General features: G+C 50.9%; 2 protein-coding genes across 2 annotated transcripts in view; one reads left to right on the plus strand and one right to left on the minus strand.

Moving 5' to 3' along the window:
* The window catches only part of EAF2 (ELL associated factor 2), a 361,203-nt gene that overhangs the window by 292,871 nt on the left and 47,222 nt on the right, over window positions 1–21,110 (plus strand). The gene's annotated exons all lie outside the window — the stretch shown is intronic.
* Window positions 1–21,110, minus strand: part of SEMA5B (semaphorin 5B) — a 98,156-nt gene that overhangs the window by 32,474 nt on the left and 44,572 nt on the right. Inside the window, exons 8-10 of the mRNA XM_075285483.1 lie at window positions 20,169–20,304; window positions 19,678–19,885; window positions 18,391–18,598 (exon numbers count right to left, since the gene is read on the minus strand). Of these exons, the coding sequence (XP_075141584.1) occupies window positions 18,391–18,598; window positions 19,678–19,885; window positions 20,169–20,304 (552 nt within the window). The remainder of the gene's footprint in view (window positions 1–18,390; window positions 18,599–19,677; window positions 19,886–20,168; window positions 20,305–21,110) is intronic.

The following is a 21,110-nucleotide window of genomic DNA, read 5'->3' on the forward strand; positions in this document are numbered from 1 at the left end:
CCATCATATAGTGCAGTCAAACAACCGAACAGGGATCATGCAGTGCAGAAATAATACCACCATACAGTGCATAAATAATGCTGCTATATACAATGTAATGCCAAAACACCATCATATAGTGCAGTCAAACAACCGAACAGGGATCATGCAGTGCAGAAATAATACCACCATACAGTGCATAAATAATACCACCACACAGTGCATAAATAATGCTGCTATATACAATATAATGCCAAAACACCATCATATAGTGCAGTCACACAACCGAACAGGGATCATGCAGTGCAGAAATAATACCACCATACAGTGCATAAATAATACCACCACACAGTGCATAAATAATGCTGCTATATACAATATAATGCCAAAACACCATCATATAGTGCAGTCAAACAACCGAACAGGGATCATGCAGTGCAGAAATAATACCGCCATATAGTGCAATAATACCACCATATAGTGCAATAATACCATCATATAGTGCAGTCACACAACCCAACAGGGATCATGCAGTGCAGAAATAATACCGCCATATAGTGCAATAATACCATACAGTGCAGACACAACACTATAATGCAGTGCACCGTATAATATAGACCTACAACTTTCAAGTAATAAAGCCGGGGAGGATTTATTCTCTGCCACTTCCACTAATTGTTCACCAGATTCATCTGCCCCCCTATCATTTAGAGCGCCCCCCTATGGATCAGACTTTGTCACAATGTAACACTTCCCTGTTACTTGCCTCGCCCGCAGGGTCACCGTCTGGTTACATTCTGACAAGCCTGGGGTCTCATTACCAGGGAGCTCGCTATCCCGGCTGGTATTTGTGGTACCTGGCAGCCGCCGACTACCACACGCTTCAAGGAAGATTTCACCATGGAAACAAAATCCCAACATTGTGGGTCCCAGCCAGGACCGTTCCTGCGCTCAGTCCCCTGCACCGCTGCCAATGGCAATTATTCAGCTCCAATGAGGGGTGAATTATAGTACATGGTATGCCGGGGGTAGGGGCAGGAGTTCACAGGACGGGGCCTTATGTGCACAAACAGACCCCGCCACACACTACTATATCAGTACAAAGACTCCGCTGCAATACCAGATACAACCCATAGACAGGTGGGGCGCCGGTTATAGTAGAAGGCAGCCATGTTTTTCTAATCCTGTAGCCAATTACATTTCCCTTGAAAACCAGATCTAACAAATCTAGCAGATCTCATATTCCTTATCTCAATGTAATCCAGTTTGCCTCCAGAGCTATATTCAGATTTCTGCTCGGTCAGACTCTCCTGATATATAAGGCAGCAGACACGACATGTCCCACAATACATGACAGCAGAGCTCGCTCCTTGCAGACAACGTACGGTAAGACTGGAGTAGGACTTGCGTACAGCTTTGGAGGTGACTAGAGCGATGAGAGTGAAGTGTTTAGAAAGTTCTCAGCCTCTTCTGTCCAGACTCCACATCACATTTTTGCACCTTCTTCTCATTTATATTCACAGAAAGAAAATTGCCGCTTTAGAAATCAGGAATAATTTGTGGCAGTGAGCGATGCTGTGAAGCCACTTAATGCCGGCTCCGTCTGGATATATATGAAATAACACCCCGGCGCCCATTGAGTGCGCCCTGACTGCTGCCCCTGCCCTCTCACCCATGTCAGGCACTGGAAGGAGATCATTAATCAGAATTCCAGCACTTGACATAGATGGTTATCTGGGGACGCCACGACTCACAAGACGACAAATGGATTTTTGCCTCTCGAAGTCATCATGAGCCGTAATAACACGGTGGAGACTGGAGAGGTGTCAAGCAGCAGAGGCCACAGCCAATCCCCGCACCCGCCGCGCTGCGCCCACCACTTATTACGCCGGCTAGGAGCATCGCTCATCTGAGAATGAAACCATCAGTGATTGACGACCGCAGAGACCCCCGCCCGGAGAAAATGCGAGAAACGATGTGAAAAACCTCAAAGATCTTCTGTCTGATGACACAAAAGAGCAAATTGTTGGATTTAATGTCTATTATACTCTGATAAAAGCTGGAAATACGCGCGGACCCACAGCCGAAAACCAGACACTCTCCTGATGTCTCATATACAGTCTCTGTGTGCAGTCTCTTCCAACTCTGCGTAGTCCCTGCGTACAGTCTCCTCCTCCTGTGTACAGTCTCCTCCTCCTGTATAGTCCCTGTGTACAGTCTCCTCCTCCTGTGTAGTCCCTGCGTACAGTCTCCTCCTCCTGTATAGTCCCTGCGTACAGTCTCCTCCTCCTGTATAGTCCCTGCGTACAGTCTCCTCCTCCTGTGTAGTCCCTGCGTACAGTCTCCTCCTCCTGTGTAGTCCCTGCATACAGTCTCCTCCTCCTGTGTAGTCCCTGCGTATAGTCTCCTCCTCCTGTGTAGTCTCTGCGTATAGTCTCCTCCTCCTGTATAGTCCCTGTGTACAGTCTCCTCCTCCTGTGTAGTCTCTGCGTATAGTCTCCTCCTCCTGTGTACAGTCTCCTCCTCCTGTATAGTCCCTGCATACAGTCTCCTCCTCCTGTGTAGTCCCTGCATACAGTCTCCTCCTCCTGTGTAGTCTCTGCGTACAGTCTCCTCCTCCTGTGTAGTCTCTGCGTACAGTCTCCTCCTCCTGTGTAGTCCCTGCGTACAGTCTCCTCCTCCTGTGTAGTCTCTGCGTACAGTCTCCTCCTCCTGTGTAGTCCCTGCGTACAGTCTCCTCCTCCTGTGTAGTCTCTGCGTACAGTCTCCTCCTCCTGTGTAGTCCCTGCGTACAGTCTCCTCCTCCTGTGTAGTCTCTGCGTACAGTCTCCTCCTCCTGTGTAGTCCCTGCGTACAGTCTCCTCCTCCTGTGTAGTCTCTGCGTACAGTCTCCTCCTCCTGTGTAGTCCCTGCGTACAGTCTCCTCCTCCTGTGTACAGTCTCCTCCTCCTGTGTAGTCCCTGCGTACAGTCTCCTCCTCCTGTGTAGTCTCTGCGTACAGTCTCCTCCTCCTGTGTAGTCCCTGCGTACAGTCTCCTCCTCCTGTGTAGTCCCTGCATACAGTCTCCTCCTCCTGTGTAGTCCCTGCATACAGTCTCCTCCTCCTGTGTAGTCCCTGCATACAGTCTCCTCCTCCTGTGTAGTCCCTGCGTACAGTCTCCTCCTCCTGTGTAGTCCCTGCGTACAGTCTCCTCCTCCTGTATAGTCCCTGCGTACAGTCTCCTCCTCCTCCTGTGTAGTCTCTGCGTATAGTCTCCTCCTCCTGTGTACAGTCTCCTCCTCCTGTATAGTCCCTGTGTACAGTCTCCTCCTCCTGTGTAGTCCCTGCGTACAGTCTCCTCCTCCTGTGTAGTCTCTGCGTATAGTCTCCTCCTCCTGTGTACAGTCTCCTCCTCCTGTATAGTCCCTGTGTACAGTCTCCTCCTCCTGTGTAGTCTCTGCGTATAGTCTCCTCCTCCTGTGTACAGTCTCCTCCTCCTGTGTAGTCCCTGCATACAGTCTCCTCCTCCTGTGTAGTCTCTGCGTATAGTCTCCTCCTCCTGTATAGTCCCTGTGTACAGTCTCCTCCTCCTGTGTAGTCTCTGCGTATAGTCTCCTCCTCCTGTGTACAGTCTCCTCCTCCTGTGTAGTCCCTGCATACAGTCTCCTCCTCCTGTGTAGTCCCTGCGTACAGTCTCCTCCTCCTGTGTAGTCTCTGCGTATAGTCTCCTCCTCCTGTGTACAGTCTCCTCCTCCTGTATAGTCCCTGTGTACAGTCTCCTCCTCCTGTGTAGTCTCTGCGTATAGTCTCCTCCTCCTGTGTAGTCTCTGCGTATAGTCTCCTCCTCCTGTGTACAGTCTCCTCCTCCTGTATAGTCCCTGTGTACAGTCTCCTCCTCCTGTGTAGTCTCTGCGTATAGTCTCCTCCTCCTGTGTAGTCTCTGCGTATAGTCTCCTCCTCCTGTGTACAGTCTCCTCCTCCTGTGTAGTCCCTGCATACAGTCTCCTCCTCCTGTGTAGTCTCTGCGTATAGTCTCCTCCTCCTGTATAGTCCCTGTGTACAGTCTCCTCCTCCTGTATAGTCCCTGTGTACAGTCTCCTCCTCCTGTGTAGTCCCTGCGTACAGTCTCCTCCTCCTGTGTAGTCTCTGCGTACAGTCTCCTCCTCCTGTGTACAGTCTCCTCCTCCTGTGTAGTCCCTGCGTACAGTCTCCTCCTCCTGTGTAGTCCCTGCATACAGTCTCCTCCTCCTGTGTAGTCTCTGCGTATAGTCTCCTCCTCCTGTGTACAGTCTCCTCCTCCTGTGTAGTCCCTGCATACAGTCTCCTCCTCCTGTGTAGTCTCTGCGTATAGTCTCCTCCTCCTGTATAGTCCCTGTGTACAGTCTCCTCCTCCTGTATAGTCCCTGTGTACAGTCTCCTCCTCCATCCCCTGGGCCCCATTCCAGCCTCATGCTCTACCTCTCTGGTACTTCTGCTGTTGCTTCAGCATTCTTTAGTGACAGTAATGGGTTAATTCTCCGGCTTCTCGGTAATGTGCAGCACAAACCAAGCGGGCACGATAAAGCAGAATGTAGTCACTCTCCAGCGGAGCATCGCTCTCCAGTCACAGCTATATAGAGGAGTCGTCCTCTGCCAACTTTACCAACATCCCCTCCCCCCTGACAACTGCGCAGGTTGATAGACTGATGTGAAGAGCTTTGCATAAAGTGCTTCTCTACAAGAGGCCATTTTATCACTTTAATGACACGAGTGAAAACATCCAGAGACGAGGAGCACTCCACAAAACTGTGCCCATAAATCAGGCCGTGTCTCCTCACTGCTGCCGGGGACAAGTGCCAGGCCTGGCCAGGGATGGAAATGCCAAAATATCATAAAACAGGGCACCGGCCGCTTTATATCCGCTGTTAAACCTTTACAAGCACAAGTCATAGAAGTATAAAGACAATGCCCAGAGCAAGGTCAGCGACAGCAACTGGGACAAGGCCCTGCAAATCACCATAATGACCCCCATCATCACATCCACAGAGGGCAGGGCATGGCGGCGGGTCACTGGATACACAGAGAAGAGACCTCCCATCTATAAGAGCCCCCTCCCCAGAGACCACTCCTCAGCGCCCTGATTTGTGGCTTTGCAGAGCCGGAGAATTGTCAGATTTATAGAGAACATTTACATATTTATAAATGCAAAACTAAAATGAGAAAAAGTTATAACAATAAATCGTTTGCTCAATCTCCGGCTGTATCAGCGGCAGCGCAGGGCGATGGGGGATATTGTGGCCGGCAATTGTGAGTAATGACCACAAGACGTGAGGAGACCGCGGCCTAGATAAGCAGACACAATGCTGGACATTCAGAGCCACTCCGGCCATTGTGGGGCTGCAGAGAGATGACCATTCCCTGGTGACCCCGGGTACAGCGGGCACCGCCCACATCAACATGGCGGATAGTAATAGGCTGTAGTCACCTGTCCTAAGGCTGGGTTCACACTACTGCAGATGTCTGACGGCTAGTGTCCGTAGCCAATGTCCGCGCAGGATTTACATGGGATCTTATGTTGTGTCCTTTAGTGTCCGTTACCACCATGTCCGATTATTCAAGCAGACAGAACAATCCTACACGCAGCGAGTGTTTATTGCTAAAACCTTGTGCGGACATTGGCTACGGACACCTACGGTAGTGTGAACCCAGCCTTACAGTCCTTCCAAAGCTGAGGGTTTGTTACAGCCATATCCAGTCTAGACAATCCTTCAGGGGCTTAACAGCCCGGACTGACACACTGTAACAAACTATCAGGATAGGAGAGATGAGCGCCCTGCTGTGGATACAAGTGTAACAAACCCTCAGCTGTCAGGTCCAGTCTATTAGTGAGCTGCAGGTTTAGGATCAGATCTGGTGCGGGCCCTTTAAGCTGACGATCTGGCTCCGCTCCTCTCTCAGGCCTCCGCTGTATGTGAAGCAATTTGGAAAAAAAAATGACAACAAAGAATTGTAATTCTGTCACAGATTAAAGGAGAGGATTCAGCGGCGTCCATTGTGCGGGGACCGCGGGTCACATGACACGGCGGGCATTAATGAGTCACGGATATTCTGCGGTTTAACCAAACCAGCCGCTGGCACAATAGGCACAGAGAGAGGAGCAGCACACAGGGGGTTAAACAGCCTGCCACTCATTACTCATGTGCAGAGTATTTGGGGGCCATCAAAGGAGGCGACACCCGACCCAATAGAAACAAAAGGGTTAATGAGCAGCCTGAGGGGGACCCAACCCCTAATTAAAGAGAACCCCCAAATATTGCAAGTCCTTATAGAAAGGGGAAGCTGAAGGGATTCTGTAGATGGATGGAGAGAGAAAAATACTGCAGTACAGAGGATTTCAGCAGAGGAGGGCACAGGGTGAGAGTTACATAGTGGAAGCAGCAGGGTAGGTATATGAGCCAGTAGGATGATGGTGGGGGTTGTAGTATTATTATGGTGGGGGGTTGTAGTATTATTATGGTGGGGGTTGTAGTGTTATTATGGTGGGGGTTGTAGTATTATTATGGTGGGGGTTGTAGTATTATTATGGTGGGGGGTTGTAGTATTATTATGGTGGGGGTTGTAGTGTTATTATGGTGGGGGTTGTAGTGTTATTATGGTGGGGGTTGTAGTGTTATTATGGTGGGGGGTTGTAGTATTATTATGGTGGGGGTTGTAGTATTATTATGGTGGGGGTTGTAGTATTATTACGGTGGGGGTTGTAGTATTATTACGGTGGGGGTTGTAGTATTATTACGGTGGGGGTTGTAGTGTTATTATGGTGGGGGTTGTAGTGTTATTATGGTGGGGGTTGTAGTATTATTATGGTGGGGGTTGTAGTATTATTATGGTGGGGGGTTGTAGTGTTATTACGGTGGGGGTTGTAGTATTATTATGGTGGGGGTTGTAGTATTATTACGGTGGGGGTTGTAGTATTATTATGGTGGGGGTTATAGTGTTATTATGGTGGGGGTTGTAGTATTATTATGGTGGGGGTTGTAGTATTATTATGGTGGGGGTTGTAGTGTTATTATGGTGGGGGTTGTAGTATTATTACGGTGGGGGTTGTAGTGTTATTATGGTGGGGGTTGTAGTGTTATTATGGTGGGGGTTGTAGTATTATTACGGTGGGGGTAGTAGTATTATTATGGGGGGGTTGCAGTAGTAAGTGCAGGGCAGATCGCACCGTCCACCGGCCCCGGGTTCACGTGTCGCTCGTCCGGTTTCCCATGAATGACTTCCAGATGCAATAAATGATAATTTAAGCAAAATGTTCCCTTCATCTGCCGCCACCGCCTGCCAAACGCTGAGGAGTCTATTGTGTCCCTGACAGTCCGGCATCTGCTAATAGTCCACACGTCAGGAAGACAAAGCCAGAACCTGCAGCACACAGGAGAGGATCCTGTACAATGTGCCAGTGTATAAGGAGTGCACAAACCAGGGCCCTGGAAATAAGAGAATATTAGGGGGCCACCAGTCACACATAAGGAGAGGACAGCCCGGGACCCCTGGAAATAACAGAATATTAGGGGGCCACCAGTCACACATAAGGAGAGGACAGCCCGGGACCCCTGGAAATAAGAGAATATTAGGGGGCCACCAGTCACACATAAGGAGAGGACAGCCCGGGACCCCTGGAAATAACAGAATATTAGGGGGCCACCAGTCACACATAAGGAGAGGACAGCCCGGGACCCCTGGAAATAAGAGAATATTAGGGGGCCACCAGTCACACATAAGGAGAGAACAGCCCGGGACCCCTGGAAATAACAGAATATTAGGGGGCCACCAGTCACACATAAGGAGAGGACAGCCCGGGACCCCTGGAAATAACAGAATATTAGGGGGCCACCAGTCACACATAGGGAGAGGACAGCCCGGGACCCCTGGAAATAACAGAATATTAGGGGGCCACCAGTCACACATAAGGAGAGGACAGCCCGGGACCCCTGAAATAACAGAATATTAGGGGGCCACCAGTCACACAAGGAGAGGACAGCCCGGGACCCCTGGAAATAACAGAATATTAGGGGGCCACCAGTCACACATAAGGAGAGGACAGCCAGGGACCCCTGAAATAACAGAATATTAGGGGGCCACCAGTCACACATAAGGAGAGGACAGCCCGGGACCCCTGGAAATAACAGAATATTAGGGGGCCACCAGTCACACATAAGGAGAGGACAGCCAGGGACCCCTGGAAATAAGAGAATATTAGGGGGCCACCAGTCACACATAAGGAGAGGACAGCCCGGGACCCCTGGAAATAACAGAATATTAGGGGGCCACCAGTCACACATAAGGAGAGGACAGCCCGGGACCCCTGGAAATAACAGAATATTAGGGGGCCACCAGTCACACATAAGGAGAGGACAGCCCGGGACCCCTGGAAATAACAGAATATTAGGGGGCCACCAGTCACACATAAGGAGAGGACAGCCCGGGACCCCTGGAAATAACAGAATATTAGGGGGCCACCAGTCACACATAAGGAGAGGACAGCCCGGGACCCCTGGAAATAACAGAATATTAGGGGGCCACCAGTCACACATAAGGAGAGGACAGCCCGGGACCCCTGGAAATAACAGATTATTAGGGGGCCACCAGTCACACATAAGGAGAGGACAGCCCGGGACCCCTGAAATAACAGAATATTAGGGGGCCACCAGTCACACATAGGGAGAGGACAGCCCGGGACCCCTGAAATAACAGAATATTAGGGGGCCACCAGTCACACATAAGGAGAGGACAGCCCGGGACCCCTGGAAATAACAGAATATTAGGGGGCCACCAGTCACACATAGGGAGAGAACAGCCTGGGACCCCTGGAAATAAGAGAATATTAGGGGGCCACCAGTCACACATAAGGAGAGGACAGCCCGGGACCCCTGAAATAACAGAATATTAGGGGGCCACCAGTCACACATAGGGAGAGGACAGCCCGGGACCCCTGGAAATAACAGAATATTAGGGGGCCACCAGTCACACATAAGGAGAGGACAGCCCGGGACCCCTGGAAATAACAGAATATTAGGGGGCCACCAGTCACACATAAGGAGAGGACAGCCCGGGACCCCTGGAAATAAGAGAATATTAGGGGGCCACCAGTCACACATAAGGAGAGGACAGCCCGGGACCCCTGGAAATAACAGAATATTAGGGGGCCACCAGTCACACATAAGGAGAGGACAGCCCGGGACCCCTGGAAATAAGAGAATATTAGGGGGCCACCAGTCACACATAAGGAGAGGACAGCCCGGGACCCCTGGAAATAACAGAATATTAGGGGGCCACCAGTCACACATAAGGAGAGGACAGCCCGGGACCCCTGGAAATAACAGAATATTAGGGGGCCACCAGTCACACAAGGAGAGGACAGCCCGGGACCCCTGGAAATAACAGAATATTAGGGGGCCACCAGTCACACATAAGGAGAGGACAGCCAGGGACCCCTGGAAATAACAGAATATTAGGGGGCCACCAGTCACACATAAGGAGAGGACAGCCCGGGACCCCTGGAAATAACAGAATATTAGGGGGTCACCAGTCACACAAGGAGAGGACAGCCCGGGACCCCTGGAAATAACAGAATATTAGGGGGCCACCAGTCACACATAAGGAGAGAACAGCCCGGGACCCCTGGAAATAACAGAATATTAGGGGGCCACCAGTCACACATAAGGAGAGGACAGCCCGGGACCCCTGAAATAACAGAATATTAGGGGGCCACCAGTCACACATAAGGAGAGGACAGCCTGGGACCCCTGGAAATAACAGAATATTAGGGGGCCACCAGTCACACATAGGGAGAGGACAGCCCGGGACCCCTGGAAATAACAGAATATTAGGGGGCCACCAGTCACACATAAGGAGAGGACAGCCCGGGACCCCTGGAAATAACAGAATATTAGGGGGCCACCAGTCACACATAAGGAGAGGACAGCCTGGGACCCCTGGAAATAACAGAATATTAGGGGGCTACCAGTCACACATAAGGAGAGGACAGCCCGGGACCCCTGAAATAACAGAATATTAGGGGGCCACCAGTCACACATAAGGAGAGGACAGCCCGGGACCCCTGGAAATAAGAGAATATTAGGGGGCCACCAGTCACACATAAGGAGAGGACAGCCCGGGACCCCTGGAAATAACAGAATATTAGGGGGCCACCAGTCACACATAAGGAGAGGACAGCCCGGGACCCCTGAAATAACAGAATATTAGGGGGCCACCAGTCACACATAAGGAGAGGACAGCCCGGGACCCCTGGAAATAACAGAATATTAGGGGGCCACCAGTCACACATAGGGAGAGGACAGCCTGGGACCCCTGGAAATAAGAGAATATTAGGGGGTCACCAGTCACACATAAGGAGAGGACAGCCCGGGACCCCTGGAAATAACAGAATATTAGGGGGCCACCAGTCACACATAAGGAGAGGACAGCCCGGGACCCCTGGAAATAAGAGAATATTAGGGGGTCACCAGTCACACATAAGGAGAGGACAGCCCGGGACCCCTGGAAATAAGAGAATATTAGGGGGCCACCAGTCACACATAGGGAGAGGACAGCCCGGGACCCCTGGAAATAAGAGAATATTAGGGGGTCACCAGTCACACATAAGGAGAGGACAGCCCGGGACCCCTGGAAATAACAGAATATTAGGGGGCCACCAGTCACACATAAGGAGAGGACAGCCCGGGACCCCTGGAAATAACAGAATATTAGGGGGCCACCAGTCACACATAAGGAGAGGACAGCCCGGGACCCCTGGAAATAACAGAATATTAGGGGGCCACCAGTCACACATAAGGAGAGGACAGCCCGGGACCCCTGGAAATAACAGAATATTAGGGGGCCACCAGTCACACATAAGGAGAGGACAGCCCGGGACCCCTGGAAATAACAGAATATTAGGGGGCCACCAGTCACACATAAGGAGAGGACAGCCCGGGACCCCTGGAAATAACAGAATATTAGGGGGCCACCAGTCACACATAAGGAGAGGACAGCCTGGGACCCCTGAAATAACAGAATATTAGGGGGCCACCAGTCACACATAGGGAGAGGACAGCCCGGGACCCCTGGAAATAACAGAATAAATTCACTCAATACTAGATGCCATCTGCCCAGATCTCTCTCCTGTCCTGAATCTGGGGCTTTGTTACAATGTATCCGTGCATGTGATACCTGAGATACAAGTGTATCCAACTAGTAGTTTGGCGCTATGGGGGGGCTCTGCCTTCTATGTACGGTATCATTCAGAGTGGGGGAAGGGAACAGCTGTGAGGACATTTCGGACTAACATTCATTCATATGAACAGCAGGAAATTACAATGGAGCAGATGAAACACTGCGACAACACAGCAAAATGAAAAAGATCTGACAACTTTCCCCACAACAGCACAGGAGCAGATAACAGAGGACAATCGCTGGGAAGGGACTTTTGTCTTCTGACCTTTACTTTTGTACAACTATAAAGGAGGATGTAAGAGCGACAAACTCGGCTCCGAGGTTCCCCCACGGATTAAGGGTGCACACAATGCTCCTTGTTTGGGTATTTTGAGTAAACAGGGGCCTGGGAGCGAGGAGAGGAGGAGGGCGGTGTGAGAGCGCACAAATACAGGAGATAAGAGCCCGACTGAAGAGGCTGCACAATCCATGGGGGGCTCCGGGGGGTTCTGGCCGCCTGGGTCACAGCGCTGATTCCCATTCATGTCATGCCTGCTGCTTTGTCCTTGTATTGCAGGGGTGCGGAGCGGGCACAGGGGCCGGGATCACCCACATCACTTATACAGGGGCAAAATTAGAAAAGAGGAGATTCTGCAGTCACACCACGCCAGCCCCCTCCTCATTATCATCACAATGGGGCTCCTGGGGACAGGGAAGAGCCTGCAGCAAGTTTCTGGACCTAAAAATAGTGAAGTACAAGCAGGGTCCGATATTATCAGAAACATGAAACAAATACATAGGTGCGCCCCCAGAACCGAGACATGGGGGAGGGGGGCCTCACATCAGGAGAACTGTACTACAATGTGCACCTCCAAATGTACAGACCACAACTATCAGGACCCCAAATATCTGACAGCGGGCTGGTAACAGGTATCGGGCAGGTGTGCGCTATCTGCAGAACAGGGGGCAGGTGATTGGTATCGGGCAGGTGATTGGTATCAGACAGGTGTGCATGTATCTGCAGACCAGCGGGCAGGTGATTGGTATCGGGCAGGTGTGCGTGTATCTGCAGACCAGCGGGCAGGTGATTGGTATCGGGCAGGTGTGCGTGTATCTGCAGACCAGCGGGCAGGTGATTGGTATCAGGCAGGTGTGCGTGTATCTGCAGACCAGCGGGCAGGTGATTGGTATCAGGCAGGTGTGCATGTATCTTCAGACCAGCGGGCAGGTGATTGGTATCAGGCAGGTGTGCGTGTATCTGCAGACCAGCGGGCAGGTGATTGGTATCGGGCAGGTGTGCGTGTATCTGCAGATCAGCGGGCAGGTGATTGGTATCGGGCAGGTGTGCATGTATCTTCAGACCAGCGGGCAGGTGATTGGTATCAGGCAGGTGTGCGTGTATCTGCAGACCAGCGGGCAGGTGATTGGTATCGGGCAGGTGATTGGTATCGGGCAGGTGATTGGTATCAGGCAGGTGTGCGTGTATCTGCAGACCACTGGGCAGGTGATTGGTATCGGACAGGTGGGCGTGTATCTGCAGACCAGTGGGCAGGTGATTGGTATCGGGCAGGTGTGCGTGTATCTGCAGATCAGCGGGCAGGTGATTGGTATCGGGCAGGTGTGCATGTATCTTCAGACCAGCGGGCAGGTGATTGGTATCAGGCAGGTGTGCGTGTATCTGCAGACCAGCGGGCAGGTGATTGGTATCGGGCAGGTGATTGGTATCGGGCAGGTGATTGGTATCGGGCAGGTGATTGGTATCAGGCAGGTGTGCGTGTATCTGCAGACCACTGGGCAGGTGATTGGTATCGGACAGGTGGGCATGTATCTGCAGACCAGCGGGCAGGTGATTGGTATCGGGCAGGTGTGCGTGTATCTGCAGACCAGTAGGCAGGTGATTGGTATCGGGCAGGTGGGCGTGTATCTGCAGATCAGCGGGCAGGTGATTGGTATCAGGCAGGTGTGCGTGTATCTGCAGACCAGCGGGCAGGTGATTGGTATCGGGCAGGTGTGCATGTATCTGCAGACTACTGGGCAGGTGATTGGTATCGGGCAGGTGTGCATGTATCTGCAGACTACTGGGCAGGTAATTGGTATCGGGCAGGTGTGCGTGTATCTGCAGACTACTGGGCAGGTGATTGGTATCGGGCAGGTGTGCGTGTATCTGCAGACCAGCGGGCAGGTGATTGGTATCGGGCAGGTGATTGGTATCGGGCAGGTGTGCGTTTTATCTGCAGACCAGTGGGCAGGTGATTGGTATCGGGCAGGTGATTGGTATCGGGCAGGTGTGCGTGTATCTGCAGACCAGCGGGCAGGTGATTGGTATCGGGCAGGTGTGCGTGTATCTGCAGACCACTGGGCAGGTGATTGGTATCGGACAGGTGGGCGTGTATCTGCAGACCAGTGGGCAGGTGATTGGTATCGGGCAGGTGTGCGTGTATCTGCAGATCAGCGGGCAGGTGATTGGTATCGGGCAGGTGTGCATGTATCTTCAGACCAGCGGGCAGGTGATTGGTATCAGGCAGGTGTGCGTGTATCTGCAGACCAGCGGGCAGGTGATTGGTATCGGGCAGGTGATTGGTATCGGGCAGGTGTGCGTGTATCTGCAGACCACTGGGCAGGTGATTGGTATCGGACAGGTGGGCATGTATCTGCAGACCAGCGGGCAGGTGATTGGTATCGGGCAGGTGTGCGTGTATCTGCAGACCAGTAGGCAGGTGATTGGTATCGGGCAGGTGGGCGTGTATCTGCAGATCAGCGGGCAGGTGATTGGTATCAGGCAGGTGTGCGTGTATCTGCAGACCAGCGGGCAGGTGATTGGTATCGGGCAGGTGTGCATGTATCTGCAGACTACTGGGCAGGTGATTGGTATCGGGCAGGTGTACATGTATCTGCAGACTACTGGGCAGGTGATTGGTATCGGGCAGGTGTGCGTGTATCTGCAGACTACTGGGCAGGTGATTGGTATCGGGCAGGTGTGCGTGTATCTGCAGACCAGCGGGCAGGTGATTGGTATCGGGCAGGTGATTGGTATCGGGCAGGTGTGCGTTTTATCTGCAGACCAGTGGGCAGGTGATTGGTATCGGGCAGGTGATTGGTATCGGGCAGGTGTGCGTGTATCTGCAGACCAGCGGGCAGGTGATTGGTATCGGGCAGGTGTGCGTGTATCTGCAGATCAGCGGGCAGGTGATTGGTATCGGGCAGGTGTGCGTGTATCTGCAGACCACTGGGCAGGTGACAGGTGTCGGGCAGGTGGGCGTGTATCTGCAGACCAGCGGGCAGGTGACCAGTATCAGGCAGGTGATTGGTATCGGGCAGGTGATTGGTATCGGGCAGGTGTGCGTTTTATCTGTAGACCAATGGGCAGGCGATTGGTATCGGGCAGGTGATTGGTATCGGGCAGGTGTGCATGTATCTTCAGACCAGCGGGCAGGTGATTGGTATCGGGCAGGTGTGCGTGTATCTGCAGACCAGCGGGCAGGTGATTGGTATCGGGCAGGTGTGCGTGTATCTTCAGACCAGCGGGCAGGTGATTGGTATCGGGCAGGTGTGCGTGTATCTGCAGACCACTGGGCAGGTGATTGGTATCGGGCAGGTGTGCGTGTATCTGCAGACCAGCGGGCAGGTGATTGGTATCGGGCAGGTGTGCGTGTATCTGCAGACCAGCGGGCAGGTGATTGGTATCAGGCAGGTGTGCGTGTATCTGCAGACCAGCGGGAAGGTGACCAGTATCGGGCAGGTGTGCGTGTATCTGCAGACCAGCGGGCAGGTGATTGATATCGGACAGGTGTGCGTGTATCTGCAGACCAGCGGGCAGGTGATTGGTATCGGGCAGGTGTGCGTGTATCTGCAGACTACTGGGCAGGTGACCAGTATCAGGCAGGTGATTGGTATCGGGCAGGTGTGCGTGTATCTGCAGACCAGCGGGCAGGTGATTGGTATTGAGCAGGTGTGCGTGTATCTGCAGACCAGCGGGCAGGTGATTGGTATCGGGCAGGTGTGCGTGTATCTGCAGACCAGCGGGAAGGTGACCGGTATCGGGCAGGTGTGCGTGTATCTGCAGACCAGCGGGAAGGTGACCAGTATCGGGCAGGTGTGCGCTATCTGCAGAACAGGGGGCAGGTGATTGGTATCGGGCAGGTGTGCGTGTATCTTCAGACCAGCGGGCAGGTGATTGGTATCAGGCAGGTGGGCGTGTATCTGCAGACCAGCGGGCAGGTGATTGGTATCAGGCAGGTGTGCGTGTATCTGCAGACCAGCGGGAAGGTGACCAGTATCGGGCAGGTGTGCGTGTATCTGCAGACCAGCGGGCAGGTGATTGGTATCGGGCAGGTGTGCGTGTATCTGCAGACCAGCGGGCAGGTGATTGGTATCGGGCAGGTGTGCGTGTATCTGCAGACTACTGGGCAGGTGACCAGTATCAGGCAGGCTGCTCTTCCCGCCATCACACATGTACGCCCTGCGGTGCACATAAAGCGGCAGTGAAGTCTCTGCAGACAAAGTGTCTCTGGCTCCGGCACAATGACCTGGCAGCGCCACAACCCCGCTCCGCAAATGGATTTTAGATTGCTGCAGAAAGGGCGATAAAATTCTAAGGAATGTGAGCAGACAAAGGAGGATTCATCACCGGAGGTAACGCACACCGCAAAGTGACAATTACCATGGTGACACTGATACTTTACTGGTGCTGAATGGATTCATCCCAGTGTGAGACCAGTGTAGTATTAAGCAGCCGAACAGAGAGGAGTCAGGCTGCCGACCCCGGATCATTGGATTAGTCTTCTATACAACGCTCTCATACAACTGTGCCCTACTGCAAACTAAGCAGTGCTCCATACTGTATATACCAGTGCGGCCAGTGCACCATCCTCATATTATATACACCAGTGCACCATCCTCATATCATATACACCAGTGCACCATCCTCATATCATATATACCAGTACACCATCCTCATATCATATATACCAGTGCACCATCCTCATATCATATACACCAGTGCACCATCCTCATATCATATATACCAGTGCACCATCCTCATATCATATATACCAGTGCACCATCCTCATATCATATATACCAGTGCACCATCCTCATATCATATACACCAGTGCACCATCCTCATATCATATACACCAGTGCACCATCCTCATATCATATATACCAGTGCACCATCCTCATATCATATATACCAGTGCACCATCCTCATATCATATATACCAGTGCACCATCCTCATATCATATATACCAGTGCACCATCCTCATATCATATACACCAGTGCACCATCCTCATATCATATACACCAGTGCACCATCCTCATATCATATATACCAGTGCACCATCCTCATATAATATACACCAGTGCACCATCCTCATATCATATACACCAGTGCACCATCCTCATATCATATATACCAGTGCACCATCCTCATATCATATATACCAGTGCACCATCCTCATATAATATACACCAGTGCACCATCCTCATATCATATACACCAGTGCACCATCCTCATATCATATACACCAGTGCACCATCCTCATATCATATACACCAGTGCACCATCCTCATATCATATACACCAGTACACCATCCTCATATCATATATACCAGTACACCATCCTCATATCATATACACCAGTACACCATCCTCATATCATATACACCAGTACACCATCCTCATATCATATACACCAGTGCACCATCCTCATATCATATACACCAGTACACCATCCTCATATCATATATACCAGTACACCATCCTCATATCATATACACCAGTGCACCATCCTCATATCATATACACCAGTGCACCATCCTCATATCATATACACCAGTGCACCATCCTCATATCATATACACCAGTGCACCATCCTCATATCATATACACCAGTGCACCACCCTCATATCATACATTATACACCAGTGCACCATCCTCATATCATATACACCAGTGCACCATCCTCATATCATATATACCAGTGCACCATCCTCATATCATATACACCAGTGCACCATCCTCATATCATATACACCAGTGCACCATCCTCATATCATATACACCAGTACACCATCCTCATATCATATACACCAGTGCACCATCCTCATATCATATATACCAGTGCTCAATCCTCATATCATATATACCAGTGCACCATCCTCATATCATATATACCAGTACACCATCCTCATATCATATACACCAGTGCACCATCCTCATATAATATACACCAGTGCACCACCCTCATATCATATATACCAGTGCACCATCCTCATATCATATATACCAGTACACCATCCTCATATCATATACACCAGTGCACCATCCTCATATCATATACACCAGTGCACCATCCTCATATCATATACACCAGTGCACCATCCTCATATCATATACACCAGTGCACCACCCTCATATCATACATTATACACCAGTGCACCATCCTCATATCATATACACCAGTGCACCATCCTCATATCATATACACCAGTGCACCATCCTCATATCATATACACCAGTGCACCATCCTCATATCATATACACCAGTGCACCATCATCATATCATATACACCAGTGCACCATCCTCATATCATATATACCAGTGCACCATCCTCATATCATATACACCAGTGCACCATCCTCATATCATATATACCAGTGCACCATCCTCATATCATATATACCAGTGCACCACCCTCATATCATATACACCAGTACACCATCCTCATATCATATACACCAGTGCACCACCCTCATATCATACATTATACACCAGTGCACCATCCTCATATCATATACACCAGTGCACCATCCTCATATCATATACACCAGTGCACCATCCTCATATCATATACACCAGTGCACCATCCTCATATCATATACACCAGTGCACCATCATCATATCATATACACCAGTGCACCATCCTCATATCATATATACCAGTGCACCATCCTCATATAATATACACCAGTGCACCATCCTCATATCATATATACCAGTGCACCACCCTCATATCATAGAGTTGCAGTAGGAGCTGACCATCTGTCTCCTATTCACCAACCTAATGTAGTCAGAAATCTTCTCAAACTTCCTCATCCCCTCACTAGCGCCCCCTGTGCCGTGAACTGCCACAAGAACCCTTCCAGCCCAAGTGGCAAAGAAAACCTAAGCAATGGCTACCAAGTCAAATCCCCCGACACACAGCATTCCCACCTACTCTTCAGTCTGTTCACACACTTACCCCTCAGTCCGGTACATGGAACATCGCTCCAGAGGAACCTTCAGGATGCCGCTGCTCAGGCCCACGAATAGGGAGCGGTTGCTGTGCAGAATCTGCAGGCTGAGGATGGGCTGCTGCAGGCCGCTCGGGAGGATGTGCATCTCCTCAAGGTAGCAGCTGCGCAGGCTGCGATTAGCCGTGGATAGAGCCTTAAGGATGGTGCCGCGCTCTGCAGAGCAAATGTGGGACAGTCAGCAAGGAGAAGAGCAGAGAGGCCACAGAAAGCCTGACCTATGAACGAGACTGCAGCCTGTAATCTGCAGGACTCCTGATCCTTACACCAGATGCAGCCTGTAATCTGCAGGACTCCTGATCCTTACACCAGATGCAGCCTGTAATCTGCAGGACTCCTGATCCTTACACCAGATGCAGCCTGTAATCTGCAGGACTCCTGATCCTTACACCAGATGCAGCCTGTAATCTGCAGGACTCCTGATCCTTACACCAGATGCAGCCTGTAATCTGCAGGACTCCTGATCCTTACACCAGATGCAGCCTGTAATCTGCAGGACTCCTGATCCTTACACCAGATGCAGCCTGTAATCTGCAGGACTCCTGATCCTTACACCAGATGCAGCCTGTAATCTGCAGGACTCCTGATCCTTACACCAGATGCAGCCTGTAATCTGCAGGACTCCTGATCCTTACACCAGATGCAGCCTGTAATCTGCAGTGCTCCGGGCCCTACACCTGACTGCAATGTCTAGTATATTCTTCTGACCTGTAGATCTAACTGCGGCCTGTATCTTGTAGTAGTCCTAATCTACATACCTGAGTGCAGCCTATAATCTGAAGTATTACTAACCATACACCTGACAACAGCCTGCAATCTGCACGACTACTGACCTATAAATAAGACTGCAACTTTTAATATGCAGATTTACTGACCCATACAGCTGGCTGAAGCCTGCAAGGGGCAGCACTCCTGATCAGATGTAGCCTGTAATCTGCAGTACTCCTGATCCTTACACCAGATGCAGCCTGTAATCTGCAGTACTCCTGATCCTTACATCAGATGCAGCCTGTAATCTGCAGTACTCCTGATCCTTACATCAGATGCAGCCTGTAATCTGCAGTACTCCTGATCCTTACACCAGATGCAGCCTGTAATCTGCAGTACTCCTGATCCTTACATGAGACGCAGCAAGTAATCTGCAGTAGTACTTGTCTAGAATATCTAGATATTTGTTTGTTGTATTTTCTGAAATGTGATTGTAAAGTTCTAGCTCTGTCTCTGATGTGACGTACCGGTCCCGATATACATGACGTGATACAGAGTGTCCTTCCCCTGCACAATATCCACCACCAGTTTGGAGAAGCGCACGCTGTCCTGCGTCACCAGAGGATCCACAGACACCGGCTGCACCACGTCATTCATGAGGAAGAGGCGCTGAGCGTCCTGCAGGCTGCGCTCTGTCAGGTTCTCATTGGGGCTGTCATCATTCAGGATACCGCACTAGGACAGAAGGAAGGATACAGGCCAGGCTTAGATACATGCCAGGCTTAGATACATGCCAGGCTTAGATACAGGTTGTCCAGGGGACACATTTTCTGGTCTCTTAGGCCTCATGCACACTGCTGAGTGTATATATAAAGCAGGACCATCAAAATATCGGAAAGGAGCATCGGAGGAGTCTCGGGCTGCAGATTCGGTCATGTGGATGAGGCCTAACAGATCCAAGATGTAACAAGGCTATATAATAAGCAGGTAGCGTCTTAGCTCCACCCACTGCACTCACCTGAAAGTTGGGTATGGGGTTAAGAGTTGGCAGCCAGGCGGACCTGGGATTCTCCTGGTACCTAAAGGGGCCATTAAAGGCCTGAGTGATGGCGCTGAGGTTGAAGGCGCAGACTGCGGAGGCAGCAATGCTGTTTCTGGAAATAAAAAGATGATAAAGTCAGAATTACAGAAAGAATCCTGCACCGTTACATTCAGGACAGATTAGTGATGGCGGCCGCAGCAGCCGACCCTACATCACCCCCATCTATAGCCACACAGACATAAGTAACCTGGTCACACCCAGAGCGGCACTCACAGCACCTCCTGTGGCTGTACGTTGTAGTGCATTATGGGAGATGTAGTGCACCACAGTGCAGTGTATTATGGGAGATGTAGTGCACCACAGTGCAGTGTATTATGGGAGATGTAGTGCAGCACAGTGCAGTGTATTATGGGAGATGTAGTGCACCACAGTGCAGTGTATTATGGGAGATGTAGTGCACCACAGTGCAGTGTATTATGGGAGATGTAGTGCACCACAGTGCAGTGTATTATGGGAGATGTAGTGCACCACAGTGCAATGCATTATGGGAGATGTAGTACACCACAGTGCAGTGTATTATGGGAGATGTAGTACACCACAGTGCAGTGTATTATGGGAGATGTAGTACACCACAGTGCAGTGCATTATGGGAGATGTAGTGCACCACAGTGCAGTGTATTATGGGAGATGTAGTGCACCACAGTGCAGTGTATTATGGGAGATGTAGTACACCACAGTGCAGTGCATTATGGGAGATGTAGTGCACCACAGTGCAGTGTATTATGGGAGATGTAGTACACCACAGTGCAGTGCATTATGGGAGATGTAGTACACCACAGTGCAGTGTATTATGGGAGATGTAGTGCACCACAGTGTAGTGTGCAGCTCTGGAGAGGACTGGAGTATAAATAAAGGATC

The sequence above is a fragment of the Leptodactylus fuscus genome, chromosome 8 (genome assembly GCF_031893055.1).
Source record: "Leptodactylus fuscus isolate aLepFus1 chromosome 8, aLepFus1.hap2, whole genome shotgun sequence".
Classification (NCBI taxonomy): Eukaryota; Metazoa; Chordata; class Amphibia; order Anura; family Leptodactylidae; genus Leptodactylus; species Leptodactylus fuscus.